The sequence below is a fragment of the Takifugu flavidus genome, chromosome 11 (genome assembly GCF_003711565.1).
Source record: "Takifugu flavidus isolate HTHZ2018 chromosome 11, ASM371156v2, whole genome shotgun sequence".
Taxonomy (NCBI): domain Eukaryota; kingdom Metazoa; phylum Chordata; class Actinopteri; order Tetraodontiformes; family Tetraodontidae; genus Takifugu; species Takifugu flavidus.
In genome coordinates this window covers 10,896,456-10,916,455 of record NC_079530.1, presented here as the reverse complement: position 1 = coordinate 10,916,455, position 20,000 = coordinate 10,896,456, and the positions used below count along the sequence as shown (strand labels likewise).

General features: G+C 48.6%; 1 protein-coding gene across 1 annotated transcript in view; it reads right to left on the bottom strand.

The window, feature by feature from the left end:
• LOC130534287 (signal-induced proliferation-associated 1-like protein 2) overlaps positions 1-20,000 on the bottom strand; it is a 61,444-nt gene that overhangs the window by 29,799 nt on the left and 11,645 nt on the right. Inside the window, exons 2-4 of the mRNA XM_057048313.1 lie at positions 3,314-5,124; positions 720-853; positions 1-106 (exon numbers count right to left, since the gene is read on the bottom strand). The exon at positions 1-106 is cut by the window's left edge and continues 83 nt beyond it. Of these exons, the coding sequence (XP_056904293.1) occupies positions 1-106; positions 720-853; positions 3,314-4,865 (1,792 nt within the window). The 5' untranslated portion in view covers positions 4,866-5,124. The remainder of the gene's footprint in view (positions 107-719; positions 854-3,313; positions 5,125-20,000) is intronic.

Below are 20,000 nucleotides of genomic sequence, written 5' to 3'. Positions count from 1 at the left end.
GGATGACGTATTCAAGCACCTCTTTCAGTGGAAGGCCACGAGCCGTCCCGTGTCGAGCTGTAGATGGAATGGCGTCCTCCAGAATAGCTCCACGGAGCGTGGTCAGCTTGGGGAGAGGACAGACAAGTCTGGGTGTCTGGAGTTGGTCATCCACATTTTACTTGGAACACACAATGAAATTTAGCTTTTCAAATTTCTGGATCAGAAACCGGTTGGATGGCTTAAAGTGGCATTACTGAGCTGTGCAAAGCCCCGAAGAGCGAGGCAAAGACGAGGGTCCTGCGTGCTGAGCTACCATGACCCAGATATATTGTTGTCAAGGGAGGAGTGCTTTAAACCAAAAATGGCACTGGATATTCGTGGCATTCCCCCTGCCACGTCGTTGGCACCTGAATAATTCAGCTGATGACATCAGCGATCAATCACCAAGAGTTTTCGTGCTCATTAGCTAACGTAGCACATCAGCGCTCACTTAACGGGCACCGAGGAACTGGTGCAGGAGGGTAGGGAGGGAAGGCTCGGATAAGCCCAGAGAAGGAATGAACAAGCCTTGTTGAATGAAACGCATGAGAAAAACAGGAAATAACCCTTAAAAGCCTGTTCAGCTTCACACTCATCGTGGCAGCGGAATCACGCAGGTTTCTCCTCCCAAGCATTCATAACAGGCTGATGCCGCTTTCAGAGGAGAAGCAGAGCAAACACATGTGGATTATAGCTACCTGGCTGGTTCTGAAGGTGACTCGATAGCTGAACTGCATTCCCTCTTTCTCCTTCCCGTCGTCGAGCCTCTCCCTGCGGATGCTGACTGCCACAGGGCCCAGGTTCTCATCAAACCCAAAATAGTTCTGATGCTCTGGGGGTCAATTGAGAAAGATGAGAATTTAAAACCTGCGCAGCACATGAGGTCCCTGTCAGAGCACCTGGCCCGGAGCACCAGCAGAGGTGTGAAACTTGCTGTTCCGGCCACAGATTCATTGTTTACACCTCTCGGAGAGCATCGCTGCTCCTCCAACGTGGCACATTTGAGGGTCCCAACGCTGTCACATGGTGGCAACAGGCAGGAGGGCAGAGAAAAGGCTGAGAGGCCGGCCTGTCGCACCCCGACTCACAACTAGTCAAAGGAAAGAAACGGGAATACAGTCCTGGAAGTTGTGACCATCACAGACTCGGAGCATTTTGATTCCTCGATGGAGCTCTGCATCATCAGTCCTGGGACTCAACTTATTGGGCTTTTCATGAAATCATTTAAAATATTACGGCTTCAAAGCTAAAATGCCATAAAATGACCTGCTCTTCAGGCTTTATTAGATTATTACCCTCAAAGTTTAGTCACTTTGGTGCATCCAGATATCACCATTTATCTGGGGCCAGTGTTTCTTTAGAGGATATAAGATGTGAAGAATCCAACTTATAGATGGTTTGTCTTGAATGTTGGCGATGTTTGATGTAGGATTTATTTATTGAAATGGATGGATGTTTTCCACTGTAGTCCAGATGTAAATTGATGTTGAACACTATATTCAATAGATATGAGCAACTTTCTCTTTAATTTAGATGATATTGGGAAAGATGTAGAACATTTTCAGTGGAATCAAGGAAATTTCATAACAGCTTTAACAATTTCCAGAACATTTCCAGCTATGTGCACACGCACAAGAGGCTGCTTGGAGACGACTGTGGAGAAACTCCTCATCATCAAACCCAACCTTTACTGAGCAGAGCTAAAGCCAGAGGGAAAGACTTGGTTTCATCCATAGAAAAGTCAGATCCTCCGTGAGTCCAGAGCTTATTGATGTGAGTAATAGAACAACTGGACGTGGACACTGGGGGGTTAATCATGGGGGGCAACTGTGAACACACCATTCAGCCCAGAGTGGACCAGGGTCAGAAGGTGGTGGGAAGGTGAAGTTCGATGTAATGCTGGCAAGAACGGAAGGGGTTTCTTAAGTCACGCTGTGCTCCACGATGGTGGTGATCTGGTGCACTCGCGTCTCCATCAGCCACAGACTAGTTGGGACTGAGTCCAGACTCAGGCTGAGACGCGTCGCTGCGTCCACACGGAGGATCGAGTGTAACGCGTGACTTGTGTTCTGATTCACTCCGTCACACGTGTCCTTGTCTTGAGAAGAAGGTGGAGCCCAGGAAGCAGCATACGAGGTAGCAAAAGGGAAGAATGTTTTCCTTAAACAGTCAATTTTAAAACTCCACCTCATTTAAAGGTTTTAGAAGTTCCTGTGAGCATGCTGATCCCCAATATGAAAACACCTCCTTTGTTTCTACATCACTGTCTCTGTGGTTAGAAGGTCTCAGGCCTGTAAATAGGACTGCTTCCATTAGGGCCACCTGGGGAGGGACGCTCCTGGTGCATGAGTGCTTGAGACGATCAATAGGATCGATGTTCAGCCCAGGTTGGTAAAAGCCTGGGCGAAAGCGGTGACATATTAGTGGGGGGGGGGTGCAAGGATGTGTCTCCTTTTAAGTGTGAGAGTGTGTTTGCAGTGAAGCGGAGGTGATGACAACCTTGTCTGTGTGAGGAAACACCTCATAGAGAGGAGCGAGGCTCCTCTCCTCTCCTCTGAACGCATCAACATGAAGCTAACGGCGTTAGCACAAAGAGGCTCAACTGATAAAGCAACCACTGGGGTGGGGCAGCCTCTCAGGTGAGGATTGTTAGATCGCTAACGACCGTCTAAGGCTTGACTGGAGACGACGCACCACCTTTCCTCTGCCTTGGGTCAGGCACGTGAGGGCTGAAGCAGCTGCTTTTGGGGGAATTTTCTGGAAACACAATCTGCCGAGAGCAGCCATCAGACAGTGGGAGAAGGCGACGTGCATCACGCACCAGTGTGTGGCCGTCGCCCTGGTATTTCCAGCATTGGTCACACAGGTGCTTTAATGAGGGGACCCCAGACCTGGGCTTAGTTCAGCTGACCCAAAGGTTTAATGGGGAGAGGGTCCCTCGCACCCCTGCCGCCCCAATGGGCAACAGCTGCAGCGCACCATCCTGTATCGAATGACTGATCACAGCTTCTCCACGGGGTTCCAGGCCACCTCGTGCAGAGGACAAGACTGCTCCTCTCCTAAAAAGCTAAACATACACCCTCACGCCCAACACAGACCTCCTATTGTTCTCGTCCTCATTCCATCTGGTTCTACAAAAATAATAAAACATAATGGTGCTGTGTGACCCTGTGTGCGTGGGCGCGTTCATTTGGAACTCATAACAGTGTGAAAGGTCTGGATTTCCTTTCAAAAGGGAATCTTCCAGCATCAGCATTTTGTTCATTGAGAAAACAAGGAAAAGACTTCTTACCTCGTCCATAGAAGTACTTGTGGTAGTAGTATGCGCCAAGGTCAATGTGCTCAATGATGTAGCGTTTGACCTTCTCCCTGTGGATAGGTTGGCTTTCTCGCGGTACCTCCAGCACTGAGACCCCTGCGTTTGTGCAGTGGGAACTCAAAGATGATTCAAAAGAGCAGCTCTCTGAGATACCACTGTAGTTGGAGCTGTTGGCTCTTGAGAGGCATATCCTCCTCTCGCCTTCGCCACCAATCTCATTGCGAAAATGTGGACAGTTCAGCACCATGGTGTTGCTTTTCCCATCCCCCTCATCAACATCCAGGTTTTCCTTTGGGTTCAGGTCCTCCCTGCTGCCGAGTGGAGATTCAAACGTGGGGGCGCTGCTACATGCTCCTTCGACTCCATCTGTCCCTAACGCAGGGGCAGCTCCCCCAGGCCCTCCTCCAGCTCCAGGCCCTGCTCCAGCTCCAGGCCCTGCTCCAGCTCCAGGCCCTGCTCCTGCTCCTGCTCCTGCTCCTGCTGAGGCGGCTGAAGCCCCGGTAGTGGTGTTCTTCCTCTGGCTCAAGTTAGCTCGGTTTGCTACCGCCTCGCTGATGCTGAAGAGGACACTCTGAACATCGTAGTGTGCAAAACATTTCTGGAAGCTAAGCGGTCGTCGGTCATCTTCTATCGACAGCCGCAAAGCATCACTGTCACTTTTTATGGTCCTTAGTTTTCTAAAGAGAGATGTTTCAGATGATTCTGATTTAAGGCGCCTCATGAAAGACTTGTCACGCTCCCGGCTGTAAATTAGAGAGGTGTCTACATAATCAAAGCCAGGAATGTGGACTATCTCACCCCGGGCGATCTGCGCTGCTGTCTGCAAGCTGGGCGAGAGCGAGGCATCGCAGCGTAATAGTTCAGGGAAACCGGGCGGTGGGATGCTGCGGTGGTCCACGGTATCCACCCGGTAGCCCCTCAGCATGGTGAAAAAGCCCTCCCCGGCTAGGCCCTGCCGGTCGATAGAGGATGTGCTGCCGTACTCGCGGTGCAGAGAGGCGCCGGTGTTTGGATTGACGGCGTGCTGGTCCAATACGTCCTCAGAGTCAATGTCACTGATGGTAACATCACTGTTACTGCGCTGACGTATGGGATGCAGGCCTTTCAGGGGCGAGTAGCTGAGAAGGTCACTTAGTGTGTATTGGTCGGCGTAGTCGACCTCAACACACACTTGCTCGCCTTTCTCCAGGATGACCGTGTGTTCCTGTTGGCCATTCTGAAAAACTGGTATCACACTCTGGTAGTTCGGTGAAGGCCGGCCGTCCCATCCGTCTTTCCTGGGAGGCCACTCGGTCACCCGTGCCCTCACGCCCATCTTGGGCATGGCTGGAGTCCCGTTGCTCTTCCCTGTGCCCTCAGCCTTCCCTTGCATGTTGGAGGCTGGGGGTCCCATGCTGCCATTCAGGGCTTTGAGTTTCCTGCTGAAAAGGTCCTCTGACTGCATTGCTCGGGGGTATTCCTCTGGGCCTCCCACAACCCCCACAAGGTTTGATTTGTGATCCGTCACTGGGTTCAAAACACTCATATCCTGCCAGCGGACCCCTTGAAAACTGGACTCTCAAGACCCTTCTTCATCACATCGTGGGATTTACTCAGTGGCGGAGTGGGAGGGGCCTCTTCCCTGAGCCAACACAGCAGCCGTCTTCATAACTCTCAGAAGGCGACTGGCAGAGCGCTGGTCCCACAGCGTTTGGGCCTGGGGGGCGAGTGTGTGAAGAGCAGCGAGGCAGAAGGGATTTTCCTCACAGCGTGCCGTCAGTGTGGAGCGGCAGCTGGAACTGGAGCTGCAGCACAAGAAAGAGAAGAGAGGAAAGGGTCAAGGCGCAGTAAGAGGCTCAGAAAGGCAGGAAGTGACACGCGCTGGTCATTAATTCATAAGGCAGGAGCACGTTCCCAGACAGAACACCTTTGGAAGTGCTTCCAGCCAACAGGTGGTGCCACGCAAATCACAGCAGCAACAATGTGAAAGAGTGAAAAACGCTGTTGGCTGCCAGTCGGCGTCCCGACGCCACGCCAGCCGCTCACCCCCTCGCCAAAAGGGCAAATTTGGCGAATGTGATGATTTCACATCCTAAACCAAAGAGCTAAGATAATAGTGATAGAAAAAAAGACAAGCTTGCTCGTTTGTTGTTTAGATTTTTTCGGGTTTTGAGCTGTGGTAATTAAAATAAGTTGTAGTTGCCCTTCCTGCCCCAGCAGACGTAGAAGATGGAACATTAGCAGTAAATAACCCTGCGAATCCTTCACAGTCGTCCCTCCAGTGGACCTCAAACAGGAAGTAACTTCCTGGAAAAGGGTGCTCCTACTCTGAGCGACATGTTCTTCAGAACTGGTGCTCCGCCTTCATTTCTCCAACACACTGATCAACCTTCAAACATGATGAAATGAACTCGCATTCCTGAAGGAATACTCGGGAATCTTCTACATTCGTTTCTAGTAAAGGTGGGAAACCCCATTCATGGGTTCAAGTCTTGGTTGGGCTTCTGACATGAGAATATCGGTTACCAGGCAACTGTTTACATTTGCTGAGAAGCAAAAGGACAAACTATTTTGGGATGGAAATGTGGGTCATGTCAAGATTAGGCACAAGCCAGCGAAGACCAGATATGTTGGAATGGCAGTAATAATGAAGTGGTTCTGTCTGGGCCAAATGCAGGTTAATGCATTCATGACCTAAATGTGGAACAAAGGGCGGCGCTGCCGTCTGAACGCCAGCACTCACACACACCAACCTGGTGTCACCGTGGACGACCGGCACCGTGGACGACCGGCACCGTGGACGACCGGATTCAAGTCGGCGGCAAATCACACGTTGTCATTTTAATGTAGCTGCAGCAGCTCGGAGAAATCTGGTTGGTCGGTACGGCCAGCAAATGGTGGATTAGACAGGAGTGTAGTCAGCTGTTTGGATGTTTCAGTGCTGGTACACACACACACACACACACACACACACACACACACACACACACACCCAGGCACACACACACGCACACCCAGGCACACACACACGCACGCACGCACGCACGCACACACATAAACATCTGCTTCAACCATTAGTGCTTACAATGAATTACAGTTGAATGTCTGATCAAAGGGTTGAATTCCAAACTAGAGAATATGAAACAGTGCGATCAGATCGATATCACGGTGGTTTTGAATGTGCGACAGGATGCAAAGGTGAGTGGCAGAGGCTGATGATGTCACATGAAACCATCGAAGACAGCGAAGCGTGCTGAAACTATAACGGTAGGAGGGACTTGGCGCCCTATTCTGTGTCGAACTGCTACAGAAGACAGAATAAAACTAAAAAAAGCAATAAAACAAGCGTCTAGGGTTAGCAGGGATGAGGGCTAACACACCAGGCGGGATTTACTCCCCATTACTCCGATAAAACGTGATGTTTGCATCTGCGGCCTGTCTGGATCCACCGGTGCTCATGGTGGTCTGGGTTTCTCCCCCGTCCTATTAGCTCCTTCTCTGGTGACAGTGATTAATGACCACCGCCGCGTCATTACCCCGCCACCCTTCTGCCCCCCCGACCAATAGAAAGTGCTGCAAGCTGCTTGGTCAGCGGAATGTTTCTCCGGTGTGACCTGAAGGAGGCTGTTTTGTGTCCTTTCCTGTGTGGGAGACAGCAGATGGAGGGGGCGGTCTGACTTCCCAACGCCCTCTATTACTGGAGTAATGTGGCAATTATGGCTCTTTAAGATACAAGTGTGTCTGAACCGGGGTGGAAAAGCAGCAATGGGAGAAAAAGACCGGCCTAATTACACTAATTAACTCATTTTCTGATGTGTTATTGTGTGTTCCATTTGTAGAGAGGCGATCCAGCTGTCCGTCCGGCGCTGCCTGCAGGTCTTAAAGCAACTGATTTCTGAAAGCACGTGCACGGCGAGCTGACCTACGTGCACTGTGCACGTGCTAGCTTTCGCTGACTTGGGAGTACAAGTGTTGTGTTGTTGCTGCGCGCAGTACGAACCACTAGCACCCTAGCAAGTCATGCTAACTCCGGTTGGAAGAGCGCCGCGGTGCCGGGTCACAGACGTGCTGATCAGCTGTGGCTGCCGCCTCGCTGGCCAGATCCTTGATGGATCATCGGAGAAGCTTCTCACTCATCCAGGTCACAGCGCACATGGACACTGCAACAGTCCAGCTGCCAGGATTCAACGACCAGAAGTCTTTATGCTATCAGTCAGGTTGGGTCACGTCAACATAGTGGCCAGGTGATGATGCTGCTGGGCCGCTGTGAGCTCTTCTGAACCAGAGGGAGGGAAACAGCATAAACTGGTTCTGGTGTTACTCTTGGAGTGGCCAGATAGTTGGGGGACGTTGTCCGTCTTAGTCCAGGTCCAGCTCACATCCAGGCCAGTGGCACCACCTCCACTGACCCTTCTGCTCCTCGTTTGTCTTAGAGGAAACTGTCATCTTCCACTGATGTTGAGGTCCAGCAGACACCCACGACATAGCTCTCAGCTACTGGAGCGACATAAGCATAAAGGCGGAGACACCTATGGAAATTCTCTTAAGATTGGAGGATGAGCGACATGTATACACATGCATACGTACATATACACATGCATACGTACATGTATATACATGCATACGTACATGTATATACACATGCATACGTACATGCATACGTACATGCATACATACATGTATATACATGCATACGTACATATACACATGCATACGTACATGTATATACACATGCATACGTACATGTATATACACATGCATACATACATGTATATACACATGCATACATACATGTATACACATGCATACGTACATGCATACGTACATGTATACACATGCATACATACATGTATATACACATGCATACGTACATGTATACATGCATACGTACATGCATACGTACATGTATACATGCATACGTACATATACACACACTGCAGTCGTTTGCTCTATATTTGTGCGTCATCATTAGAACGAGTCCACTCCAGGAACCAGAACCGTGTCCAGAGCTTCCTATAAGCAGCCCGATCATTATCCGGTGAATCTGAGAAACCTAAAGTCCGTTTTATTTTGTAAAGGAAAAGATTTGCATATATTTAACCCTCGTGTGTAATATAAGCCAGGCTTTGTCTTCTCCCAGTCCTCTGGAATGAGGGATCTTTGACGTTGTCCAGCCACGGGGGGGGGGGGGCACCTTAGGTCAAACCTGTTTATGTAGCTGTGAACGAGCTCGGGGGAGAACCGGAGCCCCCTCAACACACACCTGTGATTAGAGATGATTATCAGTAATAACCCTGATGGAACGGTGCCACATCTTGTTCTTGGGAAACAGGACGCAGTAGCTGCCCCCACCCCCCAAGACAACGCCGTCTATGAGCTGGTGCTGTGGGTTCAGGTGGAGGAGTGGCTTCATCTTTTCCAACTCATGGATATGGAACCAGGCAGCCCTTTCAGGCTAACATACGAGGCCATTTGTGGACGTCCCCCCCGTTTCTGCAGCCAGATGATTGGAAGCATCATCCTGCGTCTCTCATTAACACAAGGGAGAGCGGAACCCTGGAGGCCCCTCGCTGGCGCTCCGCTGCCCTTTGAGTCCTCAATACTCTCACAATCAAAGCCATCAATCACCTTCTGTGTCACATCGCCGTCACACACAATCAGATTCTGTTCCTCACACAAGATGATGTTCCTCACACAAGATGATGTTCCTCACACAAGATGTTCCTCACACAAGATGATGTTCCTCACACAAGATGATGTTCCTCACACAAGATGATGTTCCTCACACAAGATGTTCCTCACACAAGATGTTTCTCACACAAGATGATCCTCACACAAGATGATGTTCCTCACACAAGATGATGTTCCTCACACAAGATGTTCCCCACACAAGATGATGTTCCTCACACAAGATGTTCCCCACACAAGATGATGTTCCTCACACAAGATGTTCCTCACACAAGATGATGTTCCTCACACAAGATTGACCTAAAACCAATGTGGAGGCTCGGGTCGGCCTTCTGGGTGGTTGGTGGGGGAACGTAATAACGTTCTCGACAGGTTCTGAGCCGTTGTGGAGCCTTGCACATGCAGAGAAGAGCAATGACGAGTGCATCAGCAGGAAATGTGATGGAGGGTTCCGTTGCGGCTTCGCTGGCCTGATTCTTTGTGCTCACGGATAAAGGAAGAATCTGAAGAAGAGATGTGAAAGTGGAGGAAATCTCACTCAAAATGATCTGCACAATTAACCCAAGTCATCCCATTAAACGGTGTCCATGAGGGTTCAGGACGGGCCAGAAGTGCCACCGGGTCCACGAAACTGGGTGTGTGTCCTGCTTTTGCCAACAAAGCCACGGAAGTGGGGGTGAAACCTTTCAGCTCGCTCCTCTTTTATCTCAACAGGGGAGCATCGCTCTCACGCCGACGCTCAAATTAGCCCTGATGCTACGGCCATTAATGGCCAAACATACCGGTATCTGCACTCATTCTATCTGGAACCCAATCATCTAAGGCCACCCTCCCCCACTGTGGTCAAACCAGCAGCCAAACCCCCCCACGTGCACGACTGCCTGCAGGAGTGATGCTGAGATTCTAATGTCCAGTGTGAATGAAGGGTCGCACCCTCAGTGGGGGGTCAGGAACCAATGAGCTGAGTCTGATGTGTGAAAAGTAGCACAGCCATTATTAGCTGCAGTTGTACTGTTGGTCATGATAATTCAACAGGAGCTGACAGACGGGAGATATTCTGAACGTGTGATAGCCGCTACGTTAGCGTTAGCATTAGCATTAGCATTAGCAGTGTCACACTGATGAGCAGAAGGGCCAGATTCATTTCCTCATTTTAGCGTTAGGCTGTGTTTTGGCCATGAACACGTTCTCTGGTCAGTCCTCCAGACCAGCTCCTGTCTGTAGACTAGAGCTGTCGTAGACTAGAGCTGTCGTAGACTAGAGCTGTCCGTAGACTAGAGCTGTCTGTAGACTAGAGCTGTCCGTAGACTAGAGCTGTCTGTGACTAGAGCTGTCTATAGACTAGAGCTGTCTTTTGCCTAGAGCTGTCTGTAGACTAGAGCTGTCGTAGACTAGAGCTGTCTGTTGACTAGAGCTGTCCATAGACTAGAGCTGTCTGTTGACTAGAGCTGTCTGTTGACTAGAGCTGTCTGTAGACTAGAGCTGTCTGTAGACTAGAGCTGTCTGTAGACTAGAGCTGTCTATAGACTAGAGCTGTCTGTAGACTAGAGCTGTCTGTTGACTAGAGCTGTCTGTTGACTAGAGCTGTCCATAGACTAGAGCTGTCTATAGACTAGAGCTGTCTGTTGACTAGAGCTGTCTGTTGACTAGAGCTGTCCATAGACTAGAGCTGTCTGTTGACTAGAGCTGTCTGTTGACTAGAGCTGTCTATAGACTAGAGCTGTCTGTTGACTAGAGCTGTCCATAGACTAGAGCTGTCCATAGACTAGAGCTGTCTGTTGACTAGAGCTGTCTGTTGACTAGAGCTGTCTATAGACTAGTGCTGTCTGTAGACTAGAGCTGTCTGTAGACTAGAGCTGTCTGTTGACTAGTGCTGTCTGTAGACTAGAGCTGTCCATAGACTAGAGCTGTCTGTTGGCTAGAGCTGTCTGTAGACTAGTGCTGTCTGTAGACTAGAGCTGTCTGTAGACTAGAGCTGTCCGTTGACTAGAGCTGTCCATAGACTAGAGCTGTCTGCTGGCTAGAGCTGTCTGTAGACTAGAGCTGTTTGTAGACTAGTGCTGTCTGTAGACTAGAGCTGTCTATAGACTAGAGCTGTCTGTAGACTAGAGCTGTCCATAGACTAGAGCTGTCCGTTGACTAGAGCTGTCTATAGACTAGAGCTGTCCGTAGACTAGAGCTGTCTGTTGACTAGAGCTGTCTATAGACTAGTGCTGTCTGTAGACTAGAGCTGTCTGTAGACTAGTGCTGTCTGTAGACTAGAGCTGTCCATAGACTAGAGCTGTCTGTTGGCTAGAGCTGTCTGTAGACTAGAGCTGTCTGTTGACTAGAGCTGTCTGTTGACTAGTGCTGTCTGTAGACTAGAGCTGTCTGTAGACTAGTGCTGTCTGTAGACTAGAGCTGTCCGTAGACTAGAGCTGTCTGTTGGCTAGAGCTGTCTGTAGACTAGTGCTGTCTGTAGACTAGAGCTGTCTGTAGACTAGAGCTGTCCGTTGACTAGAGCTGTCCATAGACTAGAGCTGTCTGCTGGCTAGAGCTGTCTGTTGACTAGAGCTGTCTGTTGACTAGAGCTGTCTATAGACTAGTGCTGTCTGTAGACTAGAGCTGTTTGTAGACTAGTGCTGTCTGTAGACTAGAGCTGTCTGTTGGCTAGAGCTGTCTGTTGGCTAGAGCTGTCTGTTGACTAGAGCTGTCTGTAGCTGTCTGTACTCACTGCTAACAGAGGATATAGCTATGTTATTGCAAATGTCCGTGCTAAACGTGTTTGGGGGGAACAATAGAATAAATCAGCTGGAATAAACCATCATAACTGGACCAGGGGGACAGTGCGGCTTGTGTCTAATAGCGTGGATTCATGTTGAGCCCACAACAGAAGAAGAATCAGGAGGAGCAAACACATGTAGCCCCTCAGTGTCTCATCTACCTGAAGCTGGGCCTGGTCCAGGACCCGGGTGCAGGGAGAACAGAGCCTGGATCCAGGAGAGCAACCACTGCCCTTCACTCTGGTTCAGGACGGAAGTCTGCTTTGACTTTTTGATACATGTTCATGTATATAAATCTCACATCCTTTCAGATGTTTCATTTCTAGCTGTAGGGGACCGGACGGGGAATTCCATAAAAAAGTGCTTGTTTGCAGAATAAACAAGAGTTCTCCAAATGGTTTGCACAGATAGAGGACGGACACCATCTGGAGTGAGAGGAGGATCTCCAGCTCCATGCTGAGTCGCTCTGCCTGATATCTCCTCCTGCGGTTACAGCGCGAACCCGAGGCCACTGGCCTCCAAAACCATCTCACCACACCTCATCTGCCCACAGCTGCGCTCCCACAGGCAAAATTAAACAAGAGATAACTTTGTGCTCCAGGCTGGTTCCGAGTTGTTTCCTCATCCCAGAGTCAGGAAGCGTGCTGACATGGTCATACCAGCACCATACCAGCACCATACCAGGGCCATACCAGCACCATACCAGCACCATACCAGGGCCATACCAGCACCATACCAGCACCATACCAGCACCATACCAGCACCATTTTAGGACCATACCAGCACCATACCAGCACCATACCAGGGCCATACCAGCACCATACCAGCACCATACCAGGACCATACCAGCACCATACCAGCTCCATACCAGCACCATACCAGGGCCATACCAGCACCATACCAGGGCCATACCAGCTCCATACCAGGGCCATACCAGCACCATACCAGGGCCATACCAGCTCCATACCAGCACCATACCAGGGCCATACCAGCACCATACCAGGACCATACCAGCGCCATACCAGGACCATACCAGCGCCATACCAGGGCCATACCAGCACCATACCAGCACCATACCAGCGCCATACCAGGGACATACCAGCACCATACCAGCACCATACCAGGGCCATACCAGGGCCATACCAGCACCATACCAGCACCATTTTAGGACCATACCAGGGCCATACCAGCGCCATACCAGCACCATTTTAGGACCATACCAGGGCCATACCAGTACTATACCAGGGCCATACCAGCACCATACCAGGACCATACCAGCACCATACCAGCACCATACCAGGACCATACCAGGGCCATACCAGCGCCATACCAGCACCATTTTAGGACCATACCAGGGCCATACCAGTACTATACCAGGGCCATACCAGCACCATACCAGGGCCATACCAGCACCATACCAGCACCATACAGCACCATATCAGCACCATACCAGGACCATACGATGGTTCAGAACATGGGTGTTTATAGAAGCCAGTGCAGTAGAATTCTTATTATAGTTATTAGTTTTATTAGTTTTATTTAATTAGTTTTGCTCTAGAATAAACCAAACAAATGCCTTTCAGTGTAAGCGTTCTATGGTCAGTGGCGAATATGCTGAGATGACCACGTCAGTAAATCCAGCCACTAAAGACAACATCAAGCAGCGGGTTAGCTTTTGCAGGTAGCTTGTGCACTTTCTGCCAAAGTGAGGAGTTCAGTAATGTTGCACAGTGCTGTTGAAAATGAAAGAGAACTCGGAGGTGAACAATCCCACGTAGAAAACATCACTTGTATCCTGGCAACACTGCAGATGAGAGGCTCCCAAACTGATGTCCCGCCAAATGGCCATTTGCCCAGCGCCTGCCAGGCAGCAGACTGCCATTGTCCTTTATTTTAGGGAGGTTGAAGACATAAAATAGTCAACAACAGATTTCCTGTGTATGTTGGTGGAAGAGAAACATTCTGGTAAAGAGAGATGCTAGCGCTAATAAGAACATGCGTCTGACCCCAACTGCTCTTTAATGGTTATGGACACAAGACTTCTGGTGGGCTTTAAATAAAGCTTGGAAGGGCTGGGAATGGAAAAAAGGGGCCGGATTGTTATTTGGAGGCGCTGTTGTCTAATGACATCTAATGACATTGGGATTAACATGAATATTATTAAGCTGTTGTACTAAAATGAGTAGCACAACCCAGTTCTAGATCGCACTCGCAGGGCCTGCAGAGGGTTCACGGATTTAGGCTCATCTTTGTTCCCAACAGACGGAGCTTGTGTTTGTTCTTGGCGGCTGCAGTGGAACCCCACAAACACAGATCACTGTGCTGTGGCCCTTTTCCAAAAAGGACCATCTGTCCGCCTGTACTGGGCCTCTGCACAAGTCAGAAAGAACCATGCAGACTGGATGTGATGCAGCAGGTCCACACACGTCACCAGGACCTACCCACTCGTCCCCTGCCTTGACGATGCTGTCATTTTGTAAAGTAAAGTTTAAGCAAATGTGTTGACACCATCTATGCCTATGCAGAAATCTTTGCACATCAAGGGACATTAAATAGACTCAGCGAATGGAGTTTTTTCAGTTTTGTTGAACCCTGGTCAAAAGTTGCTCGCACAAATCCGATGTAAAAAGGCTGTTTTGTGTTTCGGCTGGAATTGCCACAGTTCTTCCAGGAGAAGCTTTCCATAAGTGACTTTAAAAGAGCTGGAAGAACAACTAGCTAGATGTGGGTTAGGGTTAGGGTTAGGGTAACCCTAACCCAACTAGATGAGCCACTCCTTCTGTGCCGTCTACAAGACGCACGGCCACAAGTTGTTCTGGTCTCAGACCTGACCAGAAAAGACACTGCGCGGTTTATTTCTCGCTAAGTTCCCAGGCTAATAAACGTAACTGTTTCAACACAAACAACACTGATCAGACCTGCAATCTGCTTACCTGATTAAGAGAATCCCTTTTCATCATTGCCATAAATCCAAAGAGAAAGGGACACAAAGCCACATGGACCTCTGTGGCCATCAGCTCACCATGGAATTGCTATCCAAGTGCATTAAATCCATCAGCCACTTGTTGTGAGAAAGCACCTCAATAGAAGCCTTTTAAAACAGAGAAAAACCTGCTGTAGGCTTTAATCCAGCAACTAGATTTGGGAGAAAATTGTGGAAAGAGGAAGAATAGGAAGAAGGAAAGAGTGAAGTAAGGACAAGTCTACAGCCAGCCATTTTAGTGAAATGCATACAGCTGTCCCGTAATGTTCTTCCCCCGTCCCTGACAAAGCCCCTGGCTGAATGAATGACGCTGCAACATTAGCATATGTAAGGGAAAGTGCGGGTGGGTAGGTGGGGGGGGGCTGCTTGTTGTTGGTGGTTCCAGGAGAGGGTGGTGAACCATGACATTTAGAACGCGGGGGATAAGGGGGAGTGAAGTGCTCATGGGAAAGATGCCTAGGTCAAGCCTCTAACCTTCCAATTTTCCAGCAACGACTGACATTTAGTGGCAGACGGTGGAGGATTCCACTTATCCTTTGGCTGTCATCGAAACGACCGTTTCCTAGAGATTGTTCGGAGATGCTCCGTTTAAAGCCACCTGAAACACACCAACACACCAAAGCCAGGGAGCGCCAACTGCTCTCTTCTAACAGCAGCAACCCTTCAGTCACCTGTCAGGTGCTGATATATTTCCCCCCACCAGGGGCAGTTGCCTGAGATGGGGAGGGCAGGCGCTGATATATTTCCCCCCCCCACCAGGGGCAGTTGCCTGAGATGGGGAGGGCAGGCACTGATATATTTCCCCCACCAGGGGCAGTTGCCTGAGATGGGGAGGGCAGGCACTGATATATTTCCCCCCACCAGGGGCAGTTGCCTGAGATGGGGAGGGCAGGGAAATGCTTTAAGGGAAAGTGTGGAGGATCTCTCCAGCGTTCCCCTGCAGCCCACAGCTGTAGGCTCAATGGCCGAGTCCCACCAAGTCCCACCGAGTCCCACCGAGGGTTTTAAAGCACAACAGAGGTGGTGTCACGAACCCTCAGGGGTCGGTCTCTTCTACATCTGATTAAACACTTACTCAAAGCTCCAATGGAAAAGGCTTTGACCATTCGATAAATACTGTCCCGGAAAAATGACCCGAGCCCTGACGTCGAGTCTTTGCTTTGCCCACTTTTGCCATATTGGCAGACTATTTGTTACAGTGTGTAACCGGTTAGACTGGATCTAGCTGGAGCTAGTAATACTAACTGCTGTTGGAAACGTTCGTGTTGCAGCAGAAAAAGAGAAAAAAGCATATAGTCATAACAACACTAATAACAATACTAACAACACTAATAACAAAACTAACAACACTAATAACAAAACTAACAACACTAATAACAACACTAATAACAACACTACTAATAACAACACTAATAACAACATTACTAATAACGACAGTAATAACAACAACACTAATAACAATACTAACAACAACACTACTAATAACGACAGTAATAACAACACTACTAATAACAACACTACTAATAACAACACGAATAAAAACACTAATAACAATACTAGCAACAACACTACTAATAACAACATTACTAATAACGACAGTAATAACAACAACACTAATAACAAGACTACTAATAACAACAGTAATGACAACACTACTAATAAGAACACTAATAAGAACACTACTAATAACAACACGAATAAAAACACTTATAACAATACTAGCAACAACACTACTAATAACAACACTACTAATAACGACAGTAATAACAACACTAATAACAACATTACTAATAACACTACTAATAACGACACTACTAATAACGACACTACTAATAACGACAGTAATAACGACAGTAATAACGAGAGTAGCGTTTTCAGTTTTTTATTCAAACTGAACTGTGGTGAGAGAGGGAATGTCTGTGGGTGGAGCCTCTCCATCAGGAGCTCCAGTATGGGTTCGGGGCTCAACAGCAGCTTTCTCAGTCTGAAGATCGGCCATCTAATATTGGGGAACGCAGCTCCGTTGTGGTCAGAGCAGAGCATGAAGGTCCAAAAATGACCGCCATGCAGAACAGTTACGTCTGAGTGGGTCGACCTTTCTTACCCTGAAGGCAAAATAAGGAGCAACTCTGAGGCCATGGAGTCTGACGACACATCCTTCCTGTCCGATTTAATGAAGTTACACAAAGCCTGATTGGAAAAGACGACAAAGCAGTGTCGCTCTGACCACTTCCTGGTGACTGAGTGGCTCCCTGTTCATAGCAGGAAATGGCAGGCTTGAACCGAGCCGCGTGAATAGCGGTGAGAGAACAAGGCTGAGCACCACAATCTCCTTTGATCTAGCCTTAGCAGGCAGGTTCCCGGCTTTAATCTGGATGGAGGGGGAAGGAAGAGACTTCTTTGAAGAGTGCGAAGCCCCAGGAGGTAACAGTTAACGTTGTGACTGCGTCTCAGCAGACCAACTATCCCCCACTTTACACATGTGTGCTGCAGGTCCTGTGGAGGAATAACAGCCCCACAATGGCTACTTGTGTTACACATGCACGGCCCAGACCGATGGGCCGACCAAGAGCAGCCATTACACCAACATATAGCGGCACGGCTAGTTAGCATTTCTCACAAGAGGCTTATGTAAGTAGAGTCTTTCTTAGAGAGGATTGGACATCGTTTAGCAGGACTTTGTTGTATTTAGGAAGTGCTGCCATTGCATTTTATTCAAAGCAAACTAAGTGACAAAGGATTTGTGGAAAGTTGAATCCATTCCTTCCAAAATGATGCGTTTATGAAAATATAGCAGGTGTGCCATTTGTGATTATGTGTACAAGTGTGAAACGGATGATTGCAAACCCTGACCCATAATAACCTGTATCCAGAGAACCTGTTTCTACTCGTACACCCAGTTTAAGTGTGAAGACAAAATGCAAATGAAACCACTAATGTGCACGGAGAGGACGAGTTACCTGAAGCAATCATCAGCCCAAACATAAGGGCGCTGCCATTAATATTAATTTGAGTTATTTTGCAACCATGACAACAGAACCAGCCCATCTAATGTCATATGTTTACCCTAAAATTAGACACGTGCACAGTAATGATAGAATGTGTGTGCAAAAATCAAACTAATAAGTGACTTGTAGATTGTTGCTGACAGTCTGGGCAGCAACCGCTAACCAGAGCGACGCGTAGCTAGGCTTCCATTACCACTCAGGAAATAATCGTGCAGTTGATTCTCTCAAAAACAACCAGGAATCTGTCATTTTATAATGAAATAAGGAGGAGAAGCACAGCCAACAACGCTGACAGATTTAAAGCAACTATTAATCATTGTTTCGTCTTCAACTTTAGTCCCTTGAAGGGGGGGCACCTGCGTTATGCTCTGTCCAGAAGTGTGATGGGAGCCAGGCATGTGGCACATTCACCATCTAGTATTTTTAGTCCTGCTGATAGCGGCACACTGTGATAATCCCAGGTTCTCCGTAGTTATGCAGAGTGCAAGAGAAGCTGTTTGGAGGAGGGCCTGTCCTTCCCGCAGAGAAGAAGGGAGGAAGAGCAGCTGGCGGCTAACATGCAGGCGCAGTAGCTCTGGAACCAATGTCATTCCTCCCCTTCTTGCCCCCGCCTACGCATCCTCCTCTTCACCTTCTCTTCTCCTCCCAATTTCTGCTCTGTGTGTGTTTGTAAAAATAATAGAGCCCAAAATATTGTGCTGCCACCATAATGATCCACCCAGGGTGGGCTGGGGGGGCGAGTGAGTAGTAGCACATGAAGTGGGAGCGTGGAGAGCAAACAGGGGTAGTGCATCCTTCCATGTGGTTGCCAGGCAACTTTTTTCTGCATATGTCAGCCATGAGTGACAGTAGAACACCCTTCAGAACAAAGAGGCAGAGGAGGGGGGGGCAGAGAGGAGCGGAGGGGTGAGTGGTGGGTTGAAGCATGCAGGGACACCACGACAAAGCATCATCATGGCACACGTGGAAGATAAATCTGAGCTCTTATAAACATTGCATGGCAACACATTGCGAGGCTTCTTTTAAGAAATGCAAGACCTTGTTACGTTTGAACACTGAACGGTTAACGCCCACACAGGCAGGACGACAACCCCAGATTATGTTTGACAAAAGTTGGCAGTTTAGCACATTTCATGTGCAGCATGAGAAGATAAGCTATAGGACCCAAGCAAAGGTTTTTGCAGCTCACAGGGGCTAAAATTAGCACACAGTTAATTATCTCTGACCTCAGAGCTGCTTGTCGTTGGAGGTTCTGGCACGGGCGAGGGTGCTGCTTGATTAACGAGCGCAGAGGGAGCAGGCAGGCGGAGTTGAGGAACGTTGACAATATAAACCTGGTTAACGTGTTTTTAGCTCAACAGATTGGAAAGCAGCTGGCTGGAGAAGAAGGTGGTAAACGGTTGTGGTATTTTACCAACCTGTTGGCTAACCCTAACCCTAACTACTTCACAGTTCCCAACAGGAAAGAGATGAAACCATAGGAACAGCTTTTGGGAAGTTCAGCTTGGACTTGAGGCTACGAACTAAATGGCTACACAACTACTGGTGTGTATATTTGGACAAATCTTTTTACAGTGACGGATGATTCCACTGTCAGGTTCCAAGAGAAAATGACATGGACGGATGAAACTGTACATTTCTAAATATGCTTAATACTCTGAGGATATACTGTGATCCAGACCCCACGTAGAGAATTTGTTGCGACGACCTCGTATCGGAAACGATCTCCATGCTAGCAGACCATCAATACCCTGTAGTAGACATGCTAGGCCGGTAGTTTGCAGGTCTGAACAAGACGTCCAGGAATATCAAGAAGCACATGACCCCAACAGTGAACAGTGAAGTAACCCTAACAACAGAGGACCATCTGGCCAGTGATGGAGCACAGCTACTTTCTGCTTTAATTATTGATCTCGGCCAGATGAAGGGAAAACTCCACAGGTAAGGTAAGCTACTCCACAGGTAAGGTAAGCTACTCCACAGGTAAGGTAAGGTAAGCTACTCCACAGGTAAGGTAAGCTACTCCACAGGTAAGGTAAGGTAAGCTACTCCACAGGTAAGGTAAGCTACTCCACAGGTAAGGTAAGCTACTCCACAGGTAAGGTAAGCTACTCCACAGGTAAGATGAACTACTCCACAGGTAAGGTGAACTACTCCACAGGTAAGGTAAGCTACTCCACAGGTAAGGTGAACTACTCCACAGGTAAGGTGAACTACTCCACAGGTAAGGTGAACTACTC